The sequence below is a fragment of the Pteropus alecto genome, unplaced genomic scaffold (assembly GCF_000325575.1).
Source record: "Pteropus alecto unplaced genomic scaffold, ASM32557v1 scaffold25, whole genome shotgun sequence".
Lineage (NCBI taxonomy): Eukaryota > Metazoa > Chordata > Mammalia > Chiroptera > Pteropodidae > Pteropus > Pteropus alecto.
Genome location: NW_006441955.1, coordinates 31,238,278 through 31,258,249, shown reverse-complemented (window position 1 = coordinate 31,258,249; position 19,972 = coordinate 31,238,278). Strand labels below are relative to the sequence as shown.

General features: G+C 32.4%; 1 protein-coding gene across 2 annotated transcripts in view; it reads right to left on the bottom strand.

The window, feature by feature from the left end:
• Nucleotides 1-1,152: 1,152 nt before the first annotated feature.
• SH3GLB1 (SH3 domain containing GRB2 like, endophilin B1) overlaps nucleotides 1,153-19,972 on the bottom strand; it is a 32,103-nt gene continuing 13,283 nt past the window's right edge. The window contains exons 4-9 of one of the 2 annotated variants that reach the window (XM_015595160.2): nucleotides 19,449-19,582; nucleotides 17,950-18,042; nucleotides 8,825-8,914; nucleotides 8,330-8,433; nucleotides 2,003-2,231; nucleotides 1,153-1,616 (exon numbers count right to left, since the gene is read on the bottom strand). In XM_015595160.2, the coding sequence (XP_015450646.1) occupies nucleotides 1,509-1,616; nucleotides 2,003-2,231; nucleotides 8,330-8,433; nucleotides 8,825-8,914; nucleotides 17,950-18,042; nucleotides 19,449-19,582 (758 nt within the window). In that variant the 3' untranslated portion in view covers nucleotides 1,153-1,508. The remainder of the gene's footprint in view (nucleotides 1,617-2,002; nucleotides 2,232-8,329; nucleotides 8,434-8,824; nucleotides 8,915-17,949; nucleotides 18,043-19,448; nucleotides 19,583-19,972) is intronic. The other variant, XM_006919379.3, reaches the window with a different exon arrangement.

Below are 19,972 nucleotides of genomic sequence, written 5' to 3'. Positions count from 1 at the left end.
GTTATTCATTTTTTAAAGTACCAAAATATAATTTTGATACATTAACATTCCCTGAAGAAATGAACTACACCTTTGCACTTCTGAACCTTTACACCAGACTGAACTACTTTTAGCTGTCATAATGTGCTACTCTTTTGGCTCTAGGCTTGGCACATCTTTTTCCGTGCCTGAAATACTTACTTTCCAAACCATCTCCCATTTCCCAAATCCCAGAGTTCCCAAACACAGTACCCTATGTTTCTGCTATCATGACACTAATTGTTATGCAACAACTGCTTATTTTTCTGTATCCTCCACTGGTCTTTAAAGTCTGCAGGGGGAAAGACTGCGTGCATGTTGTTCAAATTAGTATCCCCAGTTGATCAGCAAAGTGTCTGGCCCTCAACAAATGTTTGATGAATGAATGAATGAATGAATGAGAATGACAGCGGAAGTCCTAACATGGAAACAATGTACTGATTCGTAGCAATGGTCCAAATAGCAATTTTCTGACTCCAATAATTAGTGTGTCACTAATTATTTCTGTGTGTGTTTCATAACTACAGATCTTGGTCAAGATAACTTAAGTTCATTAATAAATTTTCAAAATTTTATTAGTAGGCTCAGAGTAACCAAGTGCATTCTGTTCATATACAATTTATTATGAGTGTAGATGCACTAGTCCATATTTTTTAAAATATTTGTTGTTCAGTAAGAACAAATCCTCTTTACTATACTGCAGTATGTTCTTAACATAGCCAATTCTGATTAAGCATTAAATTGAACCAATTTACAATCTTAAAAACATTGTTTACTGAACTGAGCTTGTCCGAGATGTTTTAGAATCTTAACTGCAGATATACCAGAGAAATATGGTAATGCTTGTTAAGGACTAGTTCTTAAATTTAAAATAAACCAATTAGCAGTGTGTAATAAAACAACCCCTCCCACCCCCCAAAAATAACCCATCAAGATACAGTATTGAAATCATTCAATTTCTGTTAGAAAACTAAGTAAACATGTTATAACTGCATTTGTTTATGGAAACATCCAGAAACATATTAATCATGAAAGAGGTTTATATCATAGAGTTCTTTTTAAATTAACAGCTAAAAACAAATTTTAATTTTATTCTTTGGCTATTAATTATACCTAATAAATGAGTCACTGATATCAATTCATAATAAATTTATTTTACATAAAAGAAAAAGTTTGCCATTAATGAAAAATTCAGTAGAAAACAGTTCTGCTTTAAGTTGGGGCTCAAAAGTAGAAGCTGCTTATTAGTGAAACCTCAGTAGAAAGAGAATTTTGTGAGAAAACATTCTTGGCATAAAAGCTCTAACATAAATTCAGTAATGAAATATTTACCATAAATTTTATTGGCAGAAAGGCCGGTTTCTGATGGCTGCTATTTTCTTTTCAGTCTCTTAAGACACTGACATAAAAGATACTAAACCTGCTTTATTTAGAGTTAATTGTATATAAATACGGTGTAATGATGGATAATCTTTCCATAGTCCACCTATTTAATTGAGCAGTTCTAAGTAAGTAATTGGCACTCTGCCCTTCTGATTTCCCCTTTCCCCCATTAGCCAGTCTGAATCCATTCCAACGACACTGAACACAGTGATCACCTATAAAATAAAATATTTTCAGTTACTATGTTAAAAAAAATAAACACACAGAGAAAATAATCAGATTTCTATTTAATTTGTTTGAACTATTCACTATCAAAGGACTCTAAATGTCTTTGATTTTACTGAAAGTTAAAAAAGACTTTTTTTAGAGGCATTTTTAGAAATCTCCCAGTTACTTAATAGTTAAAAACTTTAAATAGTTCTGTGACGTTCTATTTTGTGTAATTAAAATTCTAAAAAACATTAATACAACCATCTGAAATCTATGAAAGCATTCATATAAATTATTTCCAAATAAATAATGAAGAATTTTCATTTTGTTATACTATTAGAAGGTATGTCAATCTATGATGTAATTTTCTTCTTATACTCATATTACTCACCTCATCTGCCAGAAGTGATAATTCACTACTGTTTGCAGCATCATAATCATACAAAACCCTGGCCTTCCTGCTGCCACTGCACTCCTTAAGGTCAATAAGGTTGGAAGGAGAGGTCATTACTAGGCCACTTGTTGAAGTCAAGGCAGAAGAACCAATCACATTTGATGAAGCAGATGGTACAGGTGCCACGGAAGTCTGATTGTTGTTACAATGATAATTGGATGGAAAACTGTTGAAAAGAAATAGGCTGTTTATTTCCAAGTGACCAAAGTTCCTAACTATCACCACCTGGTGGCAGTGTTTACTTTCTACCAATTGCCACTTTGGCTAAAAATTTACAGATGTTAGTATTTTAATGACAAAGTGTGCTGTTTAGTTTATTCCTACTGGGCCAAATATACTAGAAAAAATTCAGGCAGCTTTCAAATATAAATTTTTGAAAGTTTGTTTCAAAGTTGTCTTTACAATTATAAAATTAAAAGTTTTAAAACAACAGAATTATTTTTTTTCCAAAAAAATTGAGTTCATCCTTAAAATACTTCCAAAAAGCTTCTATTTGTTTTATTAATATTTTTCTTTTTATAAATCATTAAATGAAAGCATCAGTGAAAATTACTTAAATATTGGATACTACCACAAGAGTAAAGTTTTCTCAATTTAATTCTTTCGAGAAATATTTGAATAACTGAACTATCCTTTTTATAAATCCAATCCAATCACATTTTCTTATTTGTTAAAATGACAAATATTTATTGAGTATCTACATGTCTGGCATCACCACCACAAGCTCAGAGACAAAAATAAAAAGATACCCTTCCTTTATGGACATATAGACAAATGAGGAGATGGATATTCAAATAATATGACTGATAATTATAATGAAGACTCAATAGGAGAAAAGAGTAAATTGTATAAGTTCATTTTGTCTTCTATTTTTTAGGAAAAAAGACAATAGTTTTATTAGAAATTAGTGAAATCCCTGTGATTAATGTGCTTACAAATATTTTAAGAACAATCACAATTTTCAATTTATTGTAAGGTTACTGTTTCTCCAAGAACACTAAATGAAAAACAGCAGAAAACAGTTGGCCTATAATCAATTCTAATCCAACTATTTCTAATGAAAATTCATATTTAAATATTAACAAATCCAAGAAGTTAATATGCAACAGGCCTCATCTGGTAGGGTGGGTGAAATTCATGCCTCCATAGAACAGAATTTCCTTCTTCCCTTTATGACCATGTGACATCTGGAAATCACAGTTGGCCAGGAACAAATCTCCTTCACCTCTAACTTCTCTAAATCTTCTCTATAGCCCCTGATGCTTGGTTTTTTATCTCCCATACTCCTTTAAACCACTGAGCCTAGAGATGGGCAGAATAGGAGTTGTACGTTCTTTGTTACCATTTCTACACTTTTCTCCCTAACCAATCCTTCGCATTCTTTGAATTTCATGTTATTCAACTATATGCTACCCACTATCTCCTACTGCAATTATCTACAGAGGCCTTATTCCCTTCCCTTTGTTTACAGAAGATTGTAGCTCCTAGCTCACTGACATTATATCTTAATTCTTGAAGTTTTAATATCCATATAGATAAAATTCTTCTAATACTTAGGCCTCTCAGATCAATGAATTCTTCTCTTCCAGTGATCCTGTGCCCGACCCTAGTTCAGCTACTCATTCTCACCGCCTCATGTAGACTTTATCAATTCTAACTATAACCCTACCAATAATCATAACTTCCAATATCTCATTCATTCTCCAACCACCTTTTTTTTTTTTTAAAGTACTCTTACTGAAACAAGTGGATCTATGGTCCTACCACAGACCTAACACCAATGATCCCACCAACACATCCATCACATCTATGGTTAATTATAATCACCCCCCACCCCCATCCCGCATTTGCCATCATCGCCTATGCCCCTTACTTCATTGTACTCATTTGGTAAAAATCTCCCTATTTACCTACTCAGTATCCACATATCAACTGTGAGAGAGGAAAATACAAAACCATGTTGTCTGGTCTAACACTCAATTTATGAGTAGGAACCTCAAGTGGGTCTGTAATGCTGCCTGGAAATAACACATTTCTCCAGTCCATTCACTTTCCATTCTCCTAATTACAATTTACCCTTTCATCCAATCTCAAAATTCCAACACTTGTCCCCTACCTTTACACTCAGCTGATAAAATGCTTCCTTTTTAACTGAGGAAAAAAAAAAGACAATTAGGAAACTTCCATACTTTTGGTCATTTCTCCTCTTACTACAGATGAACTGTCTATATTCCTAAGGCTAGTTTCTTCACCTGTACACAAAATCCCATCGTCTTTCTCCTTTTAAGGATATCAACACTAGCAATTCTTCCTTTTCCCACATTTTCTTCATTTACTCTATCATTTTCAGCTGCTTACAAAATGCTCTTATTCTCTTATCTTAAAAAAACAAACAAAATTCTGCTAGACCCTACTTTCTCTTCTGGCCACTGCTCCACCTTTCTGTTCCTCTTTAAACTGGAACTCTTTGAAAGGCTTACCTAAACTTACCTTCACAGCTCCTCTCCTTCCATTCTCTTACAATACAAACAACTTTTGCCCCTACTGTTCCAACAAAACTACTTTTGTCAAGGTCATCGATGACTTCATTGTTCTAAATCCAATGGTTCATTAACAGTCTTTATTTCATTTGACCTATCTAGTGATCACAGTGGGTCACTCCCCTCCACTTTCCTACATCTTCTTCATTTGACTTCCAGGCCACACATAGTTTATATCTTACCTCACTGCTCATTACTTAGCATCCTCCTTAGCTGATTCCTCAGCTCTCTGTGTTGGAGTACTTTAGGGCTCAGCCCTCAGTCCTCTTTTCTCTACCTGTACTTACTTCCTTGGTGATTTGAACTAGTCTTACAGATTTAAATATCCTTGATATGCTGATGACTCTAAGTTACATCTTTAACTCACCCCCCAAATTCCAGACCTGCATATCATAAAATTGGATAGCTCCAGTTAGATGTTTATATTTAATAGACATTTCAAACTTAACATGTCTACAACTGGGCTTCTGATATATATGATGTGCCCTTCCAAGCCTACTCCTCCATGGCATTCCCTATTTTAATAAACCATAAGTCCATTCTTTTAGTTGTTCAAACCAAACACTTGCAGTATCTTGACTCCTCTAAGCCTCATATAAAGTCTGTGAACAAATCCTACCACTTTACCCTTAAAATACACCGAGTTTTAACACTTCCACCACATCTACCACAATCACCCTGACCCAAGCCACCATCGTCTCCTGAGTGACTAAATTATTCCAATGGGTTCCACACAGGTCTTTCAGCTTCCACACATATCCTCTAACACTGATCCTCAACAGAGCACAGCAAGAATGATCCTGTTAAAGGCTAAAATCAAATCATGTCACTTCTCAGTTCGAAACCCTCCATCTCTGAGTAAAGGCCAAAGTCCAAACAGTTCCCTCCCAAGCACTTATGTGTTCTAGCTCTGTCTCCTCAATTCATCTCCAAGCAAACTCTCCTTGCTGATGCTTGAATATAACAGCTGTGTTCCTTCCTGGCTTCAGGGTTCTTGTATCTGCTGTCCCGTCTCCTGGAACATCTTCTCTCAGATACCTCATGCTTTGTCTTCCTTACTGCAAACCTCTACCTCTAACCAAGGTATTTACTGTTTTTTCTCCATAGCATTTATCACCTTCTAATATACTTCATAATTTACATACATACTGATTTTCTACTCCCCTTTACCCTAAAAAGAATGTAGGTTCCATGAAGGCAAAGATGTGTCTGTTTTGTTTCCGTGGTATCCCTTATGCCTAGAATTGTACATTTTAAAAATTAAAAGCAAATGTTTCTCTGATGGATTAAAAGGGTTCTAATAAAAAGAATGAATTTCTAATTCAGGTTTCACTCTAAAGTTAAGAACACATTTCCTAGTATCCCTTTCTCAATGAACTCAGTCCTCCGCAGTAATTAAATATATACATTTCTGAAGATAAAAAAAGCCCTCTCTCTCCACATATGTAGTTTTTAAAGTTTCTAACCACATAATTTTACTTTCAGATTTACTAGCATATTTAGCCTTCGTTTTGCCACTAAGATATACTTTTGTAAATTTGGAGGAATTACTGGTACAAAGAAAAGCAAAACAAAAAAATACTAACAAACCAAAAAACCCAAAAGGCCATTTTCACCTTCTAAGACCTTTCACAGACACATTTAAAAACCTGTAGATTTCCTACCACTGTAACTTGATATGTTAAAACTTCCCAATTATTTAAAAATAAAATACATTTACTAATCTTGTGACTAGTGCTTCTGTTTCCTCATCTATAAAATATGGATAATAATAGTACCTACCTCACTGGTGTGAGGATTATAACATTATTACATATGAGGTGTGAGAAGAGTGCCTGGGGACCCTGAAGCTCTTCTTCAGTGACCGCTGTTGTTCAGTTACTATTGCTACCAAAACCGCTATTACAACCATTCACATTACAACCTGGTTCTATTCCTCAGAAACAGCTCTTGAATTTGTTAGTGTGGATCTGGATAATTTTCAAGTTCTGCATTTGAATATTTCTATACTGTTTTAAAAAGCATAACCCGAAATAAATTAAAGGCCTAAAATTTCCCCTACTTTCTCTATCATTGGTCATTACAGTGATATAATTTTTTGAGGGCAGAGACAAGCTAGACTTTCTTCCCTAGTATAATACCACTGGTTTCACTGTGTAATATTTGAGCTTATCCTAAAGTGTAGCAGTAACTAGTTTTTATTGAATGGCTGAGTTTCAAGCATTTATGTAGCTGTAAGCAGAATTCAAGTAGGAATGGTAGTAATAGCAACTCCTCTGCTACATTCCCAGAGTATTAGGACAAAGTGAAAAGGAAGTACTAAGGCTTCTTGGACTTAAAATAGTTGTAATGATGTGGTGATTAAGTGATGTTCTGCTTTCAGATATTATTACCACTAATAAAACTTCAAAAATACAGTAGTATAAATCTTACTAGAATAATGGTATTAGGCTATCTTTAAGGTCTAAAACTGGTTTTGTGAATGTGCCTAATTTTGTTCTAGGTTTACTTTTAAAACATTAATATGCAGAAAGGAACGCCAAAGTGGTGAGATATTTTTTTTTTCCTTATTCCTTGAAACAACTTCTCTTGATATGCCTCCTTAAAATGTTACACATCATTCCTCTGCTTTAATAGTGCCTCACTATATAAACTGCAAACTCCTTACCATGACTTTAAAGGGCATCCATGACATGACCCTGCTTCACTCTTCTAGCCTCTTCTACCATCCCATTTTTAACTTGAACACCAATGCTCCAACCAGACTGAACTACTGTCAGTTCCCTAAACTTGCCACACTCCCGCTTTCCTCTGGCCCTTTATATAAATGTTCTTCCTTTGCCTGAATATTCATCCCTGCCCCTTTCTTCATCTAGATTATTCCTACTAAAATAATTTCATCTGTGAAACTTTGCTAGACCCACCTGAGTCACAGTTAGATGTCCCTCACAATCACCTGCACTTCTACCTTATCACTTATCACATGGCCTGTCCACTTAGGTTCTGTGTTTCTACTTAGATTTTAAGTGTCGTGAGAGCAGAGACCAAGTTTGTCCTGTACATCATTTTATTTCCAGTGTCACTTGACAAATAAGGAGCTCATAAGGACAAGCAATTTTGCCTGTTTTATTTGCTGATATAATCTGAGAGTATAGAACAATTCAATAATATGTGAATTTTAAATACTGAATGATTATTATATAGGTGTTCAATAAATATCTGAATGAATGAGTTCTATGCTTTACGTTCTATTATTTTGTGTTAAAGTGTATTACCACACTCAATAACATCAATGAGCTTGAAGACTTACAGGTATTTTAAAACCTTTTTAAAAACAGTGAACAAGTAATGAATAAGAACAAATTAGTTGACCTCTAAGGGCAACTAAGTGTCAATGTAACTATCTTCTTCAACCAATTGCAAAACTATTCAAGAGAAAAGTGAATTTTAAACACTTTTAAAGCTTTCTTTATATAGCACTAAAGAGGTATTCACTTAAATTATCTTCTCATCCCTGTTAACATTCTTCTGTGCCAGAAGAGCTCAAAATGTTTCTGTAACCTCAAGAGTATGATAATTACTCTCCTTAAAAAGAAAAATCTGATTTTAAGCAAGCTAATAAAAGCCTTTAATTCTTCTAATCTTTACTTCTATTATTAGTTCATATGCAAAAAATCTGAATTTCTTTTCTTATCAGGAATTTCATGTGTGAAAAGGAAATTACCACCTTCCCAGTTGTTTCTGGAGGTCTAACATGTACTGGTAACACTGTGCATAGTAAGTCATCTGGGCTTCTACGAAGTCATTCAGACATCGGAGGTGATGGGCCTGTAAAGGAAAAGTTACAGTCATTTCTTAGTTCTGTAATTTATTTAAAATGGCAAACACTAAGGGAATACAAAATACAACACTGTACTCAGGGAGAATCACTAGTATCTAGCATTTTACTACAAGGTTTATTAAGATTGACCTCAGTCAATAGTGTAATAACAAACTGTTTAGCCAGCAAAAACCAACGACTGTTTGATGATGGTGGGAGAACTAGGTGATGAGGTATAAACAAAAATTTAAAATATTTCTTCATCTATCTGGGAAAGCACCACAATTTAAATTTCTCTGATAAATGACTAAAAAGGAAGTTCAGTTTTTCCTCCTCAAATTGCCTTAAGACCATAAAAGTCTTTTGTTCCAGATGAATTTCCAAAGAATGAACACTCACGTGTGTACTGCTGATTCCCTCTAGTAGAAGTCTGGTAATCTCTGCCTGACGATCAAATTCACTTTGAGTTATTCTTAATTCCTGTTCAGACTTAATTAGAACACAATTTTAGAATCTCATTAAGGGACTTAAATCCATTTTATGTACATTCGTTTAGACCACTGAAAAATTCCCCTAACCCCAAATGATAATCTGGCAATTCCCTGATTCTGCTTTGTATCTAAACTGGTCCTTGGTTTCTAGACTTTAGTTTTTCTATATTACTCAATCTAGAAAGAATTGATTCCTTACCAGTACTTGACTCAAAAAAATCTATTAATGCCAAAGCTTAATGACATACACATGAAAGCCTAGGAAAAACTATGGGATAGTCAATATATTTCCAAGTATCAGTTTTGCTATATTTTATCATTTTATAAAACTTTAAAATTACCATTTACATGTATAAAATATTTCAAAAAATTCTCAGTTATTACCATAGTCACTTTACTTTGAAGTTAAAGATAGTCTTTAATCGCAAATGAAACATGTCAGAATGAAACCACAAGATTTTGACCTCTTGTGTTTAGTCACCAAACATATACTTGTTTCTAGGTACACTGCTCATAAGTTCCTTCGAAGGATTCTTTGTCCTATATAAATGTTTTTCTTTTTAGTTTTCTTTCTGAACTTTACATAAAATATGCTTTAAGCAGAAATATTACCTGTAAAATATGCTAGGGTTTTTCTGCAAGTTATGGGTGACCTTTAATCACTGTTGTGCTGGTAAACCAGCTCTACAGGAAAAAAAAAAAAGCAAGAAAGTGTTGCTTTTCATGGTGTAAGTACTGCTACCACAGTTGATTTCAAGCTACCGTGGTGAAGACCTTGGAGCTGGAAAGAGGTGTGTACGATAGCACACCACTACTAGCTTCAAGTATCTGATCACAGATTTAGTGCTGGGACAAAACAGTTCATTTAAAAAATCAACATGATCTAAAAATAGTAAACACTGGCAAAAATCATCTTCTCAAACTCTTACAAGAGTTGGCTGATAGTAAGTGAGAAGGAAAATATAAAATCTGACAGCTCACTCAACATAATCAGCTTTCTCTTTCATCAGGAATCACCATTGGTAATAATATCGTTATAACGATATTTTCTACTACCTCTCCAGAATAAACAGCTTCTCTTCTCAAATTGAATAATTATAATATTTTCAAGACCGTAGTAAGTATAAAAACAAGGTCTGAACTCTTTCCTTCACATCCCATTTCTGTCTCCTTCAACCCTGATGGCACTAGTTAAAATGGTGAACCAGTCAACAGGGATATAGCAGCAAAATAATCAGTTGCTATATTCTCATCTCACTGGCAAAAGATTTGGCAGAAGAGACTAAGAATTGTCTACTAGGTTGGATTTATGGAAATAACCTTGAATTACTCAATAAGTCAAGAATTAACATTAAATTTACTTGACTGAAACCAGACTATATGGTGCTTTGATAATAGGGCTGAAGTAAGCATCATCTGGAAGTTAGCATAGAATGTAAAAAAGTCATGGGAGAAGAAAAGAATCAATGTTTTTTCTAAGGAAAATGTTAAGGACAACCAATCACTTCAGTGTTACATCTGCACTATTTATTGTTCTACTTGGTTGAATACAAAAATGTTTTAATAGAAGTAACCATAGCAAATCAAAAATGAACTTCAGAAGTAAAAGAGGCTAGTTACGAGTAGATCTTTGATAGTACAACTTGATTTAATAGCTGTTAGTAGAAACGGCAGAAAAGTCTACTAAGTGGCAATATTTCTGTATAAGGTGTAAGCAAGTAAGTTAAGTAACATTAAAAGTGACTCGGAAGCTTGAATCTGAAGTGGGAATAATGTTTTAAGACTAAAACATTGAATAAAAAAATATAAAAAAAAAAATAAAATGATCTTATTAAGGAGAAGTCTTCTCTGAGCAAAATTAAATTATTTGTGAAGAAAGGCACCATATTACAAATCCTAGGAAGTCATTCTTCTGTAAAATCTAGACTTTATATTTAGAAAAGAAAAATGACAGGAAGGAAACAAATCGCATTTTTGAATAAGTTTCAGTGTATGTCTTAGGTGGTTGCAAACAGTTAAAAGTCCCAAACCATTTCTACTTCTGACACATAAAACTGATCTTAATAATTAATTTGAGAGGCTGAGGCTAACAGAAATAAGGTTTAGCATAATCAATTTACTTAGGAAGATAATGATCCATATTAGATAGGTAAAAAAGGTTTAAAGAAAAATAATAAATTTAAAGGGTTTTTATTCTGTCCTGCAGAAGATCTCATTCCTGGACTTAATTTTACAATTAAGAGGTAGAATTCTAAGGAAAAGACCTACTCCTTAGAATTACTGTTACTGGGCTAACAGATCTAGAGTATATATGACAGTATAACTTGGATTAGGAAATCAAGAAGAGTTCTTTTAGGATGTAACTTGGAAAAAGGGCAAGAATTTGTTGGTCACAATATCAGGAGTGGGTAACTATAAGCTAGAAATTTAGGTCATGCATTTGCTCTGACAAACTTGGTCAGTGTTACTTTTTCTACAGGCATAAATCTTAAAATAATCCAGGAATATAAAGCTTTTAAATTAAACATTTTTAAATTACAAAAATGACAGAAGTGAGAATTATAGAAGACTGCCCAAATTCATTTTGGTATATTTTCTTAAGTTTTTCTCATATATAAATATTTGTTTCATGAGTTTCTTCCCATTATATCAAATATTTCCCAAATCTGTTGAAACTGCAGAATCAAATCAGAGGTTTTTTGGTGTACTTGCATGCTAATCAAAGTGGAAGAGACCTATTTTTCTTCTTTAACCTATATTCTCTTCTATGTTACTCTGCTACCTTTTCACGTTAGAGGTTCAAGAGAAATCAGAGGCTGGAGTGGAACTATAACTAAGTTGATGAATGGATTCCACAAAGGGGCATGAGAGCATAAGGCAAGAATTTCACACTGGATTTCCAAGTCATAGAATCAATAACTCCATAACCTATGCATGAAACAGACTATATAGTCACCAATCCTACAAAGTTAGAAAATAAAAAGTTAAAGTTTGTAAAATTATTAATAGTCAAGGGCCACAATTACCATCTGCCCTCGATCCCAGCACTGTCCTCATCTAAAGGTTAGATTTTGGTAGGCCTGAACATAAGGAGGAAATGAAAAATGCTTCTGAAGACCTCAAAGAACATTTGAAACAAATCTGCATTGAAGTCATAATGTTATTTATTAAATTACTGCTTAGTTATTTGATTTCCCAGCCTAGAAAGATTAGAACTAGTAACACAGGTAGAGGGACATCTAATAGTGGTCATAAGGACAGCTTCTAAAAGTGACAGTCTGACATTGAGAGAGAAGACAACATACTTCAAAAACAAACAAGAGATCCAACTGATACACAGTGTAGTAATGGATATTCATAATAAAGACGTTATCTATAAGTAAAACTAAATATATGCTATCCTGTATTTAATGCAGTAGCAAAATACTTTTAAATAAATATTTTCAACTAAAGTGACAGAAAAATTAGTTTGGGTGCTGGAAAGAACACCCTTCAGTTACCTAGAAAATTCATTGTGTGATATATGATATATTCAATTCTCTGAAGATAGAGAACATGTTACCTATGTTTTACTGTCATATGAATAAATCAAATATTTAAATTGTCCTCTGGCAAGGCATTGTAAAGATTACCATGTAATATAAAAGGTATCAAGAGAGTGTCCAAACCACATCTCTGCAGCATTGTTCTACTGCTCTGTGGAGCTACTACTAACCAAATGGATGTAAGCATTCCATAATCATTTTCAGATTTTATAAGATTTAGTAACAAAGACTGTGACTAGCACCATGGTTGTTGCCCAATATTTACTGAACCAATAATTAAATTCTTGTTTCATAATTCTGTAGTTTAATAATTTACTTACTTTTGTCACTTCCACTGCCCAAATCTAGCCAGCATTAAAAATTAGAGAAAAATATAGAGGATGAAAGAAAGTTGGAATTTAACATTTTCTACAACTTAGTACAGAAAAATGTAAATATTTTAATTCAAATGGCATACTCCTTTTCCAGAATCATATTAACAGATTAAATATAGTAACTAAATTAGTGTAGCTTAATATACTGTTAAAGTATGCCTTCACATGTATCATTATCAATTTTTGAATCTTTTATTAATTCTATAAATTAATAAGAAGTTTTCTGAAACTGGGAATATTTAACCCCTCTTAATTCTAGCTTTCCCATTTTTAAAATGATAGGTTTGGACTAAACGATTTCCACTTTCTCATTTAGGTCTAAAATTCTAGAATTTTAGAAAATTAAAATAAAGGAAGGATAAATGAACACTGAACATTGATATAGCCATTGGGGGATGGGCACAATACACTGGAGATATAATGAATTTAAAATGATCAGACTTAAATACATCTTACTATAAGTAGATGATATTGTAGTAAAACAAATGCCTAATAAATGAAACACTCTTGCTAATTGTTTAGAATATTTTTCTTAAGATTAAAAAAAACCTATAATTTATACACTAAATTATCAAGACTAAAATAGTCTCACACTTTTCATATACCTAAAGATAGGACAATGGAAGTAAAGGAATGCATTCTCTTGCTATCTAAGAAAAGCTCTAATTAAGCCAGGGGTTCACAGATTCTCTCCCCACCCCTCCGCTTTTAGTTCAGTGATAATGGAATAAAAGCAATTTACTGCCAATTTTTATTATTAACTGTACTGCTGGTGCCATGCCACTTTTATGGATATAATATATCTAGGAGTATAATACCAAACACTCTATAAATCTTTATTGGCTAACTTTATATAAGTTTTTGGGCTATGTTCAGATTTTACAAATTTCTATTTATTTTGTTAAAAAATTAAAATTCTTAACATTTCCGAAATTTCCTCAAATTAAGCTCAATATATACATTGGATGCTATGTAACAACTTTCACTCTCAACTCTTGCCCAAGGCTATCACTATTCTGCAATTTTCTTAAGTGAATTAGCATTGTATGAGGAATGGGCCTTCCCATTACAGAAATACTTAAACTACTGTGGTTTGCCTTGGTCTGAAATTGCAGAAAAATTAACTCCATGTTGAGTTTGGGTGAAAATTAAGGAAACATTGAAGGTACTGAGAAGCAAAATAAATCTGTATACCATATACCTTTCTCTAAGTTAAGTAAATTTTGTTCATTTTCTTTGCCAACAGTGAAAATATAAAGTGCCAGCTAAGTTAACATTTTTTACTGGGTGTGAAAGGCACAATATATTTATGTATAAATTCACATTCTAAAACCTGAATTTGGTATAGCTAATATATTTGGCAATTAGAACATACAATTTCTGTTCAAGTTCCAATATAACTTCTGCTAGTATTCCTTATATTTTTGTTAGATTAATGAATGCATGGCTTCAAATATTTTAGACCTTTACATGCAGATAATAGCAAGAGAAGGCATTTTATTCAAGATGTAGAAAACACAGTAGGCCAACAAACCTTCAGCCATTTTACATGCAGGAAGTTGAGCATGTAAGAGAAATTTACCATATTGTTATCTCCTTCAAGGCGAGCTGAATTTAGTTGCTTAAGTACATAGGTAAGAGACAAAGAACACATTATACCAGTGAACAGTGAAACAAGTTACTTCCTCACAATAAAGAACACATAAACAGGTATAAAACAGTGATAAAATGATTTTCTATTTTAAAAAACCAACTAAACTGTTCTATGGAATTTCATATAGTGGTGTCTATTTAATTTTTCTGAAAGACTCAAATTTTCAAAGACGAAAAACATGGTTGATGTTTGATTTTAAATTAGAATAATTTAGGGATAATGTATCATTTTAAAAACTGCCACCATTATTTACAACTTTTATTAAATTTTCATCTATGAAAGCCCTCTGCCTACCCACAGCTTTCCTATTCAAAGATCTTTTCTATTTTATGAATGTATGATGCCTTCAACCATGTTCTCTTTCAATCAGCCTAGCTAGGTCTTGGCATAGCCTGAAGAAATATAAAAGGCATGTCAATCCTCATATTTTTAATAAACTTTAAATTCTAATATGTGTACCTTTAAGTTAAGGTTACATGATGGTGCTATAAATTCAGGGGTTTTACAAATTAAAGATTTAGAGTACTGTGGAAATGTGTAAGTGGACAGAGGGACCTATTAGCTATGTCAAGTATGAAAATATACTTGAACGTGTATTTTCCATTATATATAGATACCCAAAAGTAATAGAGGTCTAAACTTCTAAATATTAGAGAGCTTTGAAACCAGATGATTTTTTTTCTTCCCATTAACAAAACTCTAAAATAATTTTCTTTAAGTTTATATAAGACTAAGATTAGGTTAATAAATGTCAGTGCCTTAAAATTTAAATGTAGAAGTTATATTTGTTTTTGCTTTCCTGATATAAGTTTTATCCTATTTTCAAAACTATTTTTGTTCATTGTGAAACATTCAAGTAGGCTTCTCTTTTCTGCTCAATTGGTAATTTGAGAAATGCTTTTGATATTGTTTTACCATTCTTCATTAGTAGTTAGTAACCATTAGTTACTAATGCTAACTAATAAAATAGGATAGTAAAGTAGCATTATTGGATACAGGCCAAAATATTTTACTGATAGGACTAAATCATCAAAACATTCAATCCACTATTGAAGATTGTGATCTACGGGCAGCAGAGATTTTGCATTATTTATCTATGATCTCCTCAGCAAAGCACCTTGTACAAAATCAGCATTCAATAAATAGAGAATTTAAAAAGAGATCACAAAAAAATTAGTAAACAAATTTTTAAAAAAGTGATGATATGCACAGGTCCCAAACTACTTGCAAAGGAACAACTAGTCACAAAACGATCTATGGAAATTATAAATAAGTGAAACCAAAGAAAGTCTGAGGTTAAAGTAACCTCTTTAGGAACCAGGAAATGTGTCAAAGGAAAAAAAAAAAGGCAAATCAAAATTCCCAGTGTTTTCTATTTTTGTTTTCTTTAAATAAATGGAAGAGAAATACAAGGGAAAAAAATCACAAAATATAGGCATGGCTCAAGGCTTTATGTAGTAACAAACTGAAAGGACTTTTCCTTTCCAAAGTATTTCAGACTTACTACCATGAAGTCTGAAGAAAAACAAGTTGGTTATCTAGGGAGAAAGAACACAACTAAAATCAGGAAATGTAAATTTTTGTCTAGACTAACATATTTAATATTTGGCTCATTTGTTTTATGCAATATACAAATCCTAGAAAAGCTGTGTATATAAATGAGGTTGTTGAATAAAGTCATTTGTATAATCTTTCATTTTTATTTTAAATGTAAATTAAATGTAAATTCTCATGGAAAAAATTTTTTGTCCACCACAATATACAGAACAGAAAAACTGTCAAGATCTTCTATGGATGTATCAAAAGGCAACATCTCTCAAAATCCGGCTATTATATTTAGTTCTTATATACTTTAATAGCAGTGGTAAAACAATTTAGAATAATCAAATGATCTTGTATACTGTTAAATCTATGAACTTTCTGGCATTCTTCCAGGTAAAAAAGTAGACTATCATTATCCTATAATAAAGTGCTTCTTAAAGGAAGTTTTGCACTGACAGTTGACAACAGTATTCTTATTCCACGATCATCACTGGGCACATGCAGACATTTTGAATAAAGAGATTCTGTTCCAGTTCAACATTTCTTTCCAAATAATCCTTATTTATCAACACCTTTTCCTAATTATGAAATTAGTGTCTTAAAAACCAGTTTATATTTTACTAAATAAATTTATTATTAGCAACTAGAAACGAATATCTTGAGTTTCTTGCCATCTCCAGTGTTCATTCTTAAAGTTCTGATTCTACAAAGAGCCTGTGTCAGGAAGTTAGGCTGTTCTTGATGATGTCATGATAAATTCTGAGGTGAAACAGATAGTGAAGTTGAAATTAATGCCTTGTCAAAGGCAGCTCTTTTCCTGCAGGAGCTAATACAGAATCTACAAAAGAAGAACCATCTAGAAGAAAATAATTTATTTTGCTCATATAAACTATCGGGGTAATCTCATAAAATATCACTGGCCAACACCAAGTTACCAGTTTTGAATTTATTCAAAACCAAGTCTTGACCTTTTCTTTCCCGAAACAAGAGAACAATAGATTTCTGCCAGCACTGTGGGAATACACTCCTTTAAGGAAATGATTCTTGATGGTAGTAGTGGCAGTAAATTGGGAAAAGAAGGCAGTGGGAATGTCATGCCTTTTAACAAAACATACATCTTAGCTCAAATTAAGAACTAGCTTATTAGCTTTCTCTAATAAATTCAGACTTGTTTACATTGTAGTCTTAAAGGTGTTCCAATTCAAATCTGATTAATCTCTTGAAGCTTTGCAATAAATATATAAACTGTGAAAGTATTAAATAAGCTTATAAATAAAACCTTTTAACAAAGTTATACATATATATGTGTATATAAATATATATAAAAAATCACTGAATTACTATTTTTAATATATACCCACTCAGTTTTAAAGACTATTTTGAGGTTGATTTTATGAAAAATATAAAACTTATTTATCCAAAAGGGTTTCCTCTCCTTCAAAATAGCCACCTGTCAGTCCATGCTGCCACTTTTATTCTAAGTGACAATTCTTTTAGTCAGTTTGAGTCACATGTCGAAAGTCACACCTAATTTTTAAGCCACACACAAGCATTCTCAAACTTAGTTCATTCTCACCTTAATTACTATTTGTTTTTCTATTCTGAATATAATGAATCTATCTTCAAAAGGCATATTTGCCAACACCACCATTTAAAGAAGATGACAGAGCTTAAGCTTATAATTTTTCTTTAGCAACAGGTATATCACTGAAATAAGAATACTGCCTCTAGATATGACTACTTTGCACTGAATTTGGATGTATTAAGTTCTGACAAGTTTGTTTAAAAACACAAAAACAATAAAGTCATATTCTAGTCTTAATGACAGACTGTAGCTTGCATGGTATATGAGTAAAACATTTTACAAATCTAGAAGGTATTAACCTAAAATGTTTTTCTATTAAAAAACACTACTTACTGAAGCTCTAGTTTCTGCAGCTTTTGCCTTTTTTAGTCTGGTTTTTGCAGCATCCAAATCCAGTCTCTTATTTTGTAATAGTTTCCTTTCTTTCTGTAAGTTTAGGAAATAAAAATATAAAGGTTAATGATGTTAAAATCCAGTAAGGGCATACACATTATTTAAAGTATTATTTTTCCAGTAAATATATGAATCATCTGATAAAACAAAGATCTATAATTACAAAATTGGCTTTAAAGTAACCATTCAGGTATTTGGCTCCCTTTTCTGTTTTCGATTTTAAAATGATAGAGACATCTGGATATTTGAGAAAGATAAAGGTGACGTAAGAAACAAAGGAATATTAGTTTTAATATTTTGTGATTTTTGCCCCACAGGGAACATTTGGCAGTATCTTCTTAGGTGTCATAATTGGGGAAGAGATGATACTAACATCCACTGGGTAGAAGCCAGAGATGCTGCTAAACATCCTACAGTGCAGTACAGCTTCCACAATAAAAAATTACTCAGCCCAAAATGACAGTGGTGCCCAGGCTGAGAAACTTTTTAAAACTAATAGTTTATCCAGAAAGTGCCTATGATGAAGGAGGTATGGGCGTAGGGTAAATAAAGCACCTTGATACCCTATGTGATCATATGTGCTATAGAACTGAAAATAACTGTACCAGTCCAAAATAGAATTTCAAATTTATAGAATAAATAATGAATAAACATTAGTATGGTATCTTGGAATTCCTCATGAGAACCTCAAGCTTCCATATAACAGGTAAGATCATAAGAATTCAGTTTGCTTTATTCATTCTTGGACAGATTTCATATGTCAAATTTCATCCTATTGACAATCTAGTATCTTCTAAGTCATATTTCAACTTGGTGGTTTTTCCTCTGTCTCAGTCCCAATATTTTTACACAGAGTCAAAATCATTGTAAACATATTTTCTTTAAAATTTTGTAATAAGAAATCTGCAAATTAAAGTTTGAAGTAGTACTGAAGAAACAAATTAAACTAAAAAATAACGGACTAATAAATTAGGTTTGGGAAAATTATAATATTTCTTATACTTCAACAATAAAACATAGCTGTGTGAAAAGAAGATAATAGATTTCTAGGGATGCAAAAGACAGAAATCTAATAGCCAGAAATACAGTTTCTAGTAATCAGGTTTCTGGCTTAGAGTTTAAATGAAGTTACATGGCTATACTATGGTGATATTTTGTACCATATTTTTATAATCATTCCAGGAAACTCTTGATAGATTTTAGTGCTGGTCATGAACAATAACACTACAGGGAAGCAACAATGGAGTCCATATCATCAATAGTCCTTTATTTTGGTTAGCTTTGTGTTCTGCTGAATATGTACCCAGACTGATTTTCAAACTTTTCTCATCTGCTACATCTACATGGTCATGAAGAGGGCAAATTATTCACTAAAAACTGTAAGTATGTATCTAAATATTTTACTAAAAAAAAAAAAAAGGAAACACTTTTCAACTCACAGCAATTGTTTTGTAATCTCCTTCTATAAAGTTTCTTAAAGGAGTGAGAAAATTTAAGGCTGATGTTTGAATCAGCTCTCTGTCTGCGGTTCCAATTCGTTTTTGTGTTTCTCCACATTTAATGAGAGCATTGCCTGCAAAGGAAAAAATGTTTTCTTTACCATTGTCTGGTGATTTCAGAAAATAGAATCATGTTAAAGATAAATCGGCAACTTGATCTGCTTTAGTTATCATTTGTTTATTTAAGTAAAAATCAAACAGAATTAACTGTAGTTAAGGTAGTTTCTAAAAATAAATTTCAGATTATAAATATCTAAAATTAAAATGACAAAGATGAATTCCTTATACCATATTCTACCAATGGGATAAAAGAGGATAGATACACTAAAAAGTATTTATGGTTACAGCTCAAATAGTTTGTTTATAAAATTATAATGCTTACAATATTTTATTATGTACATCAAGTCAAAATTAGTCTTGTTTCTATATTTATGCACTTATCTCAAATATCTATAAATAACAGT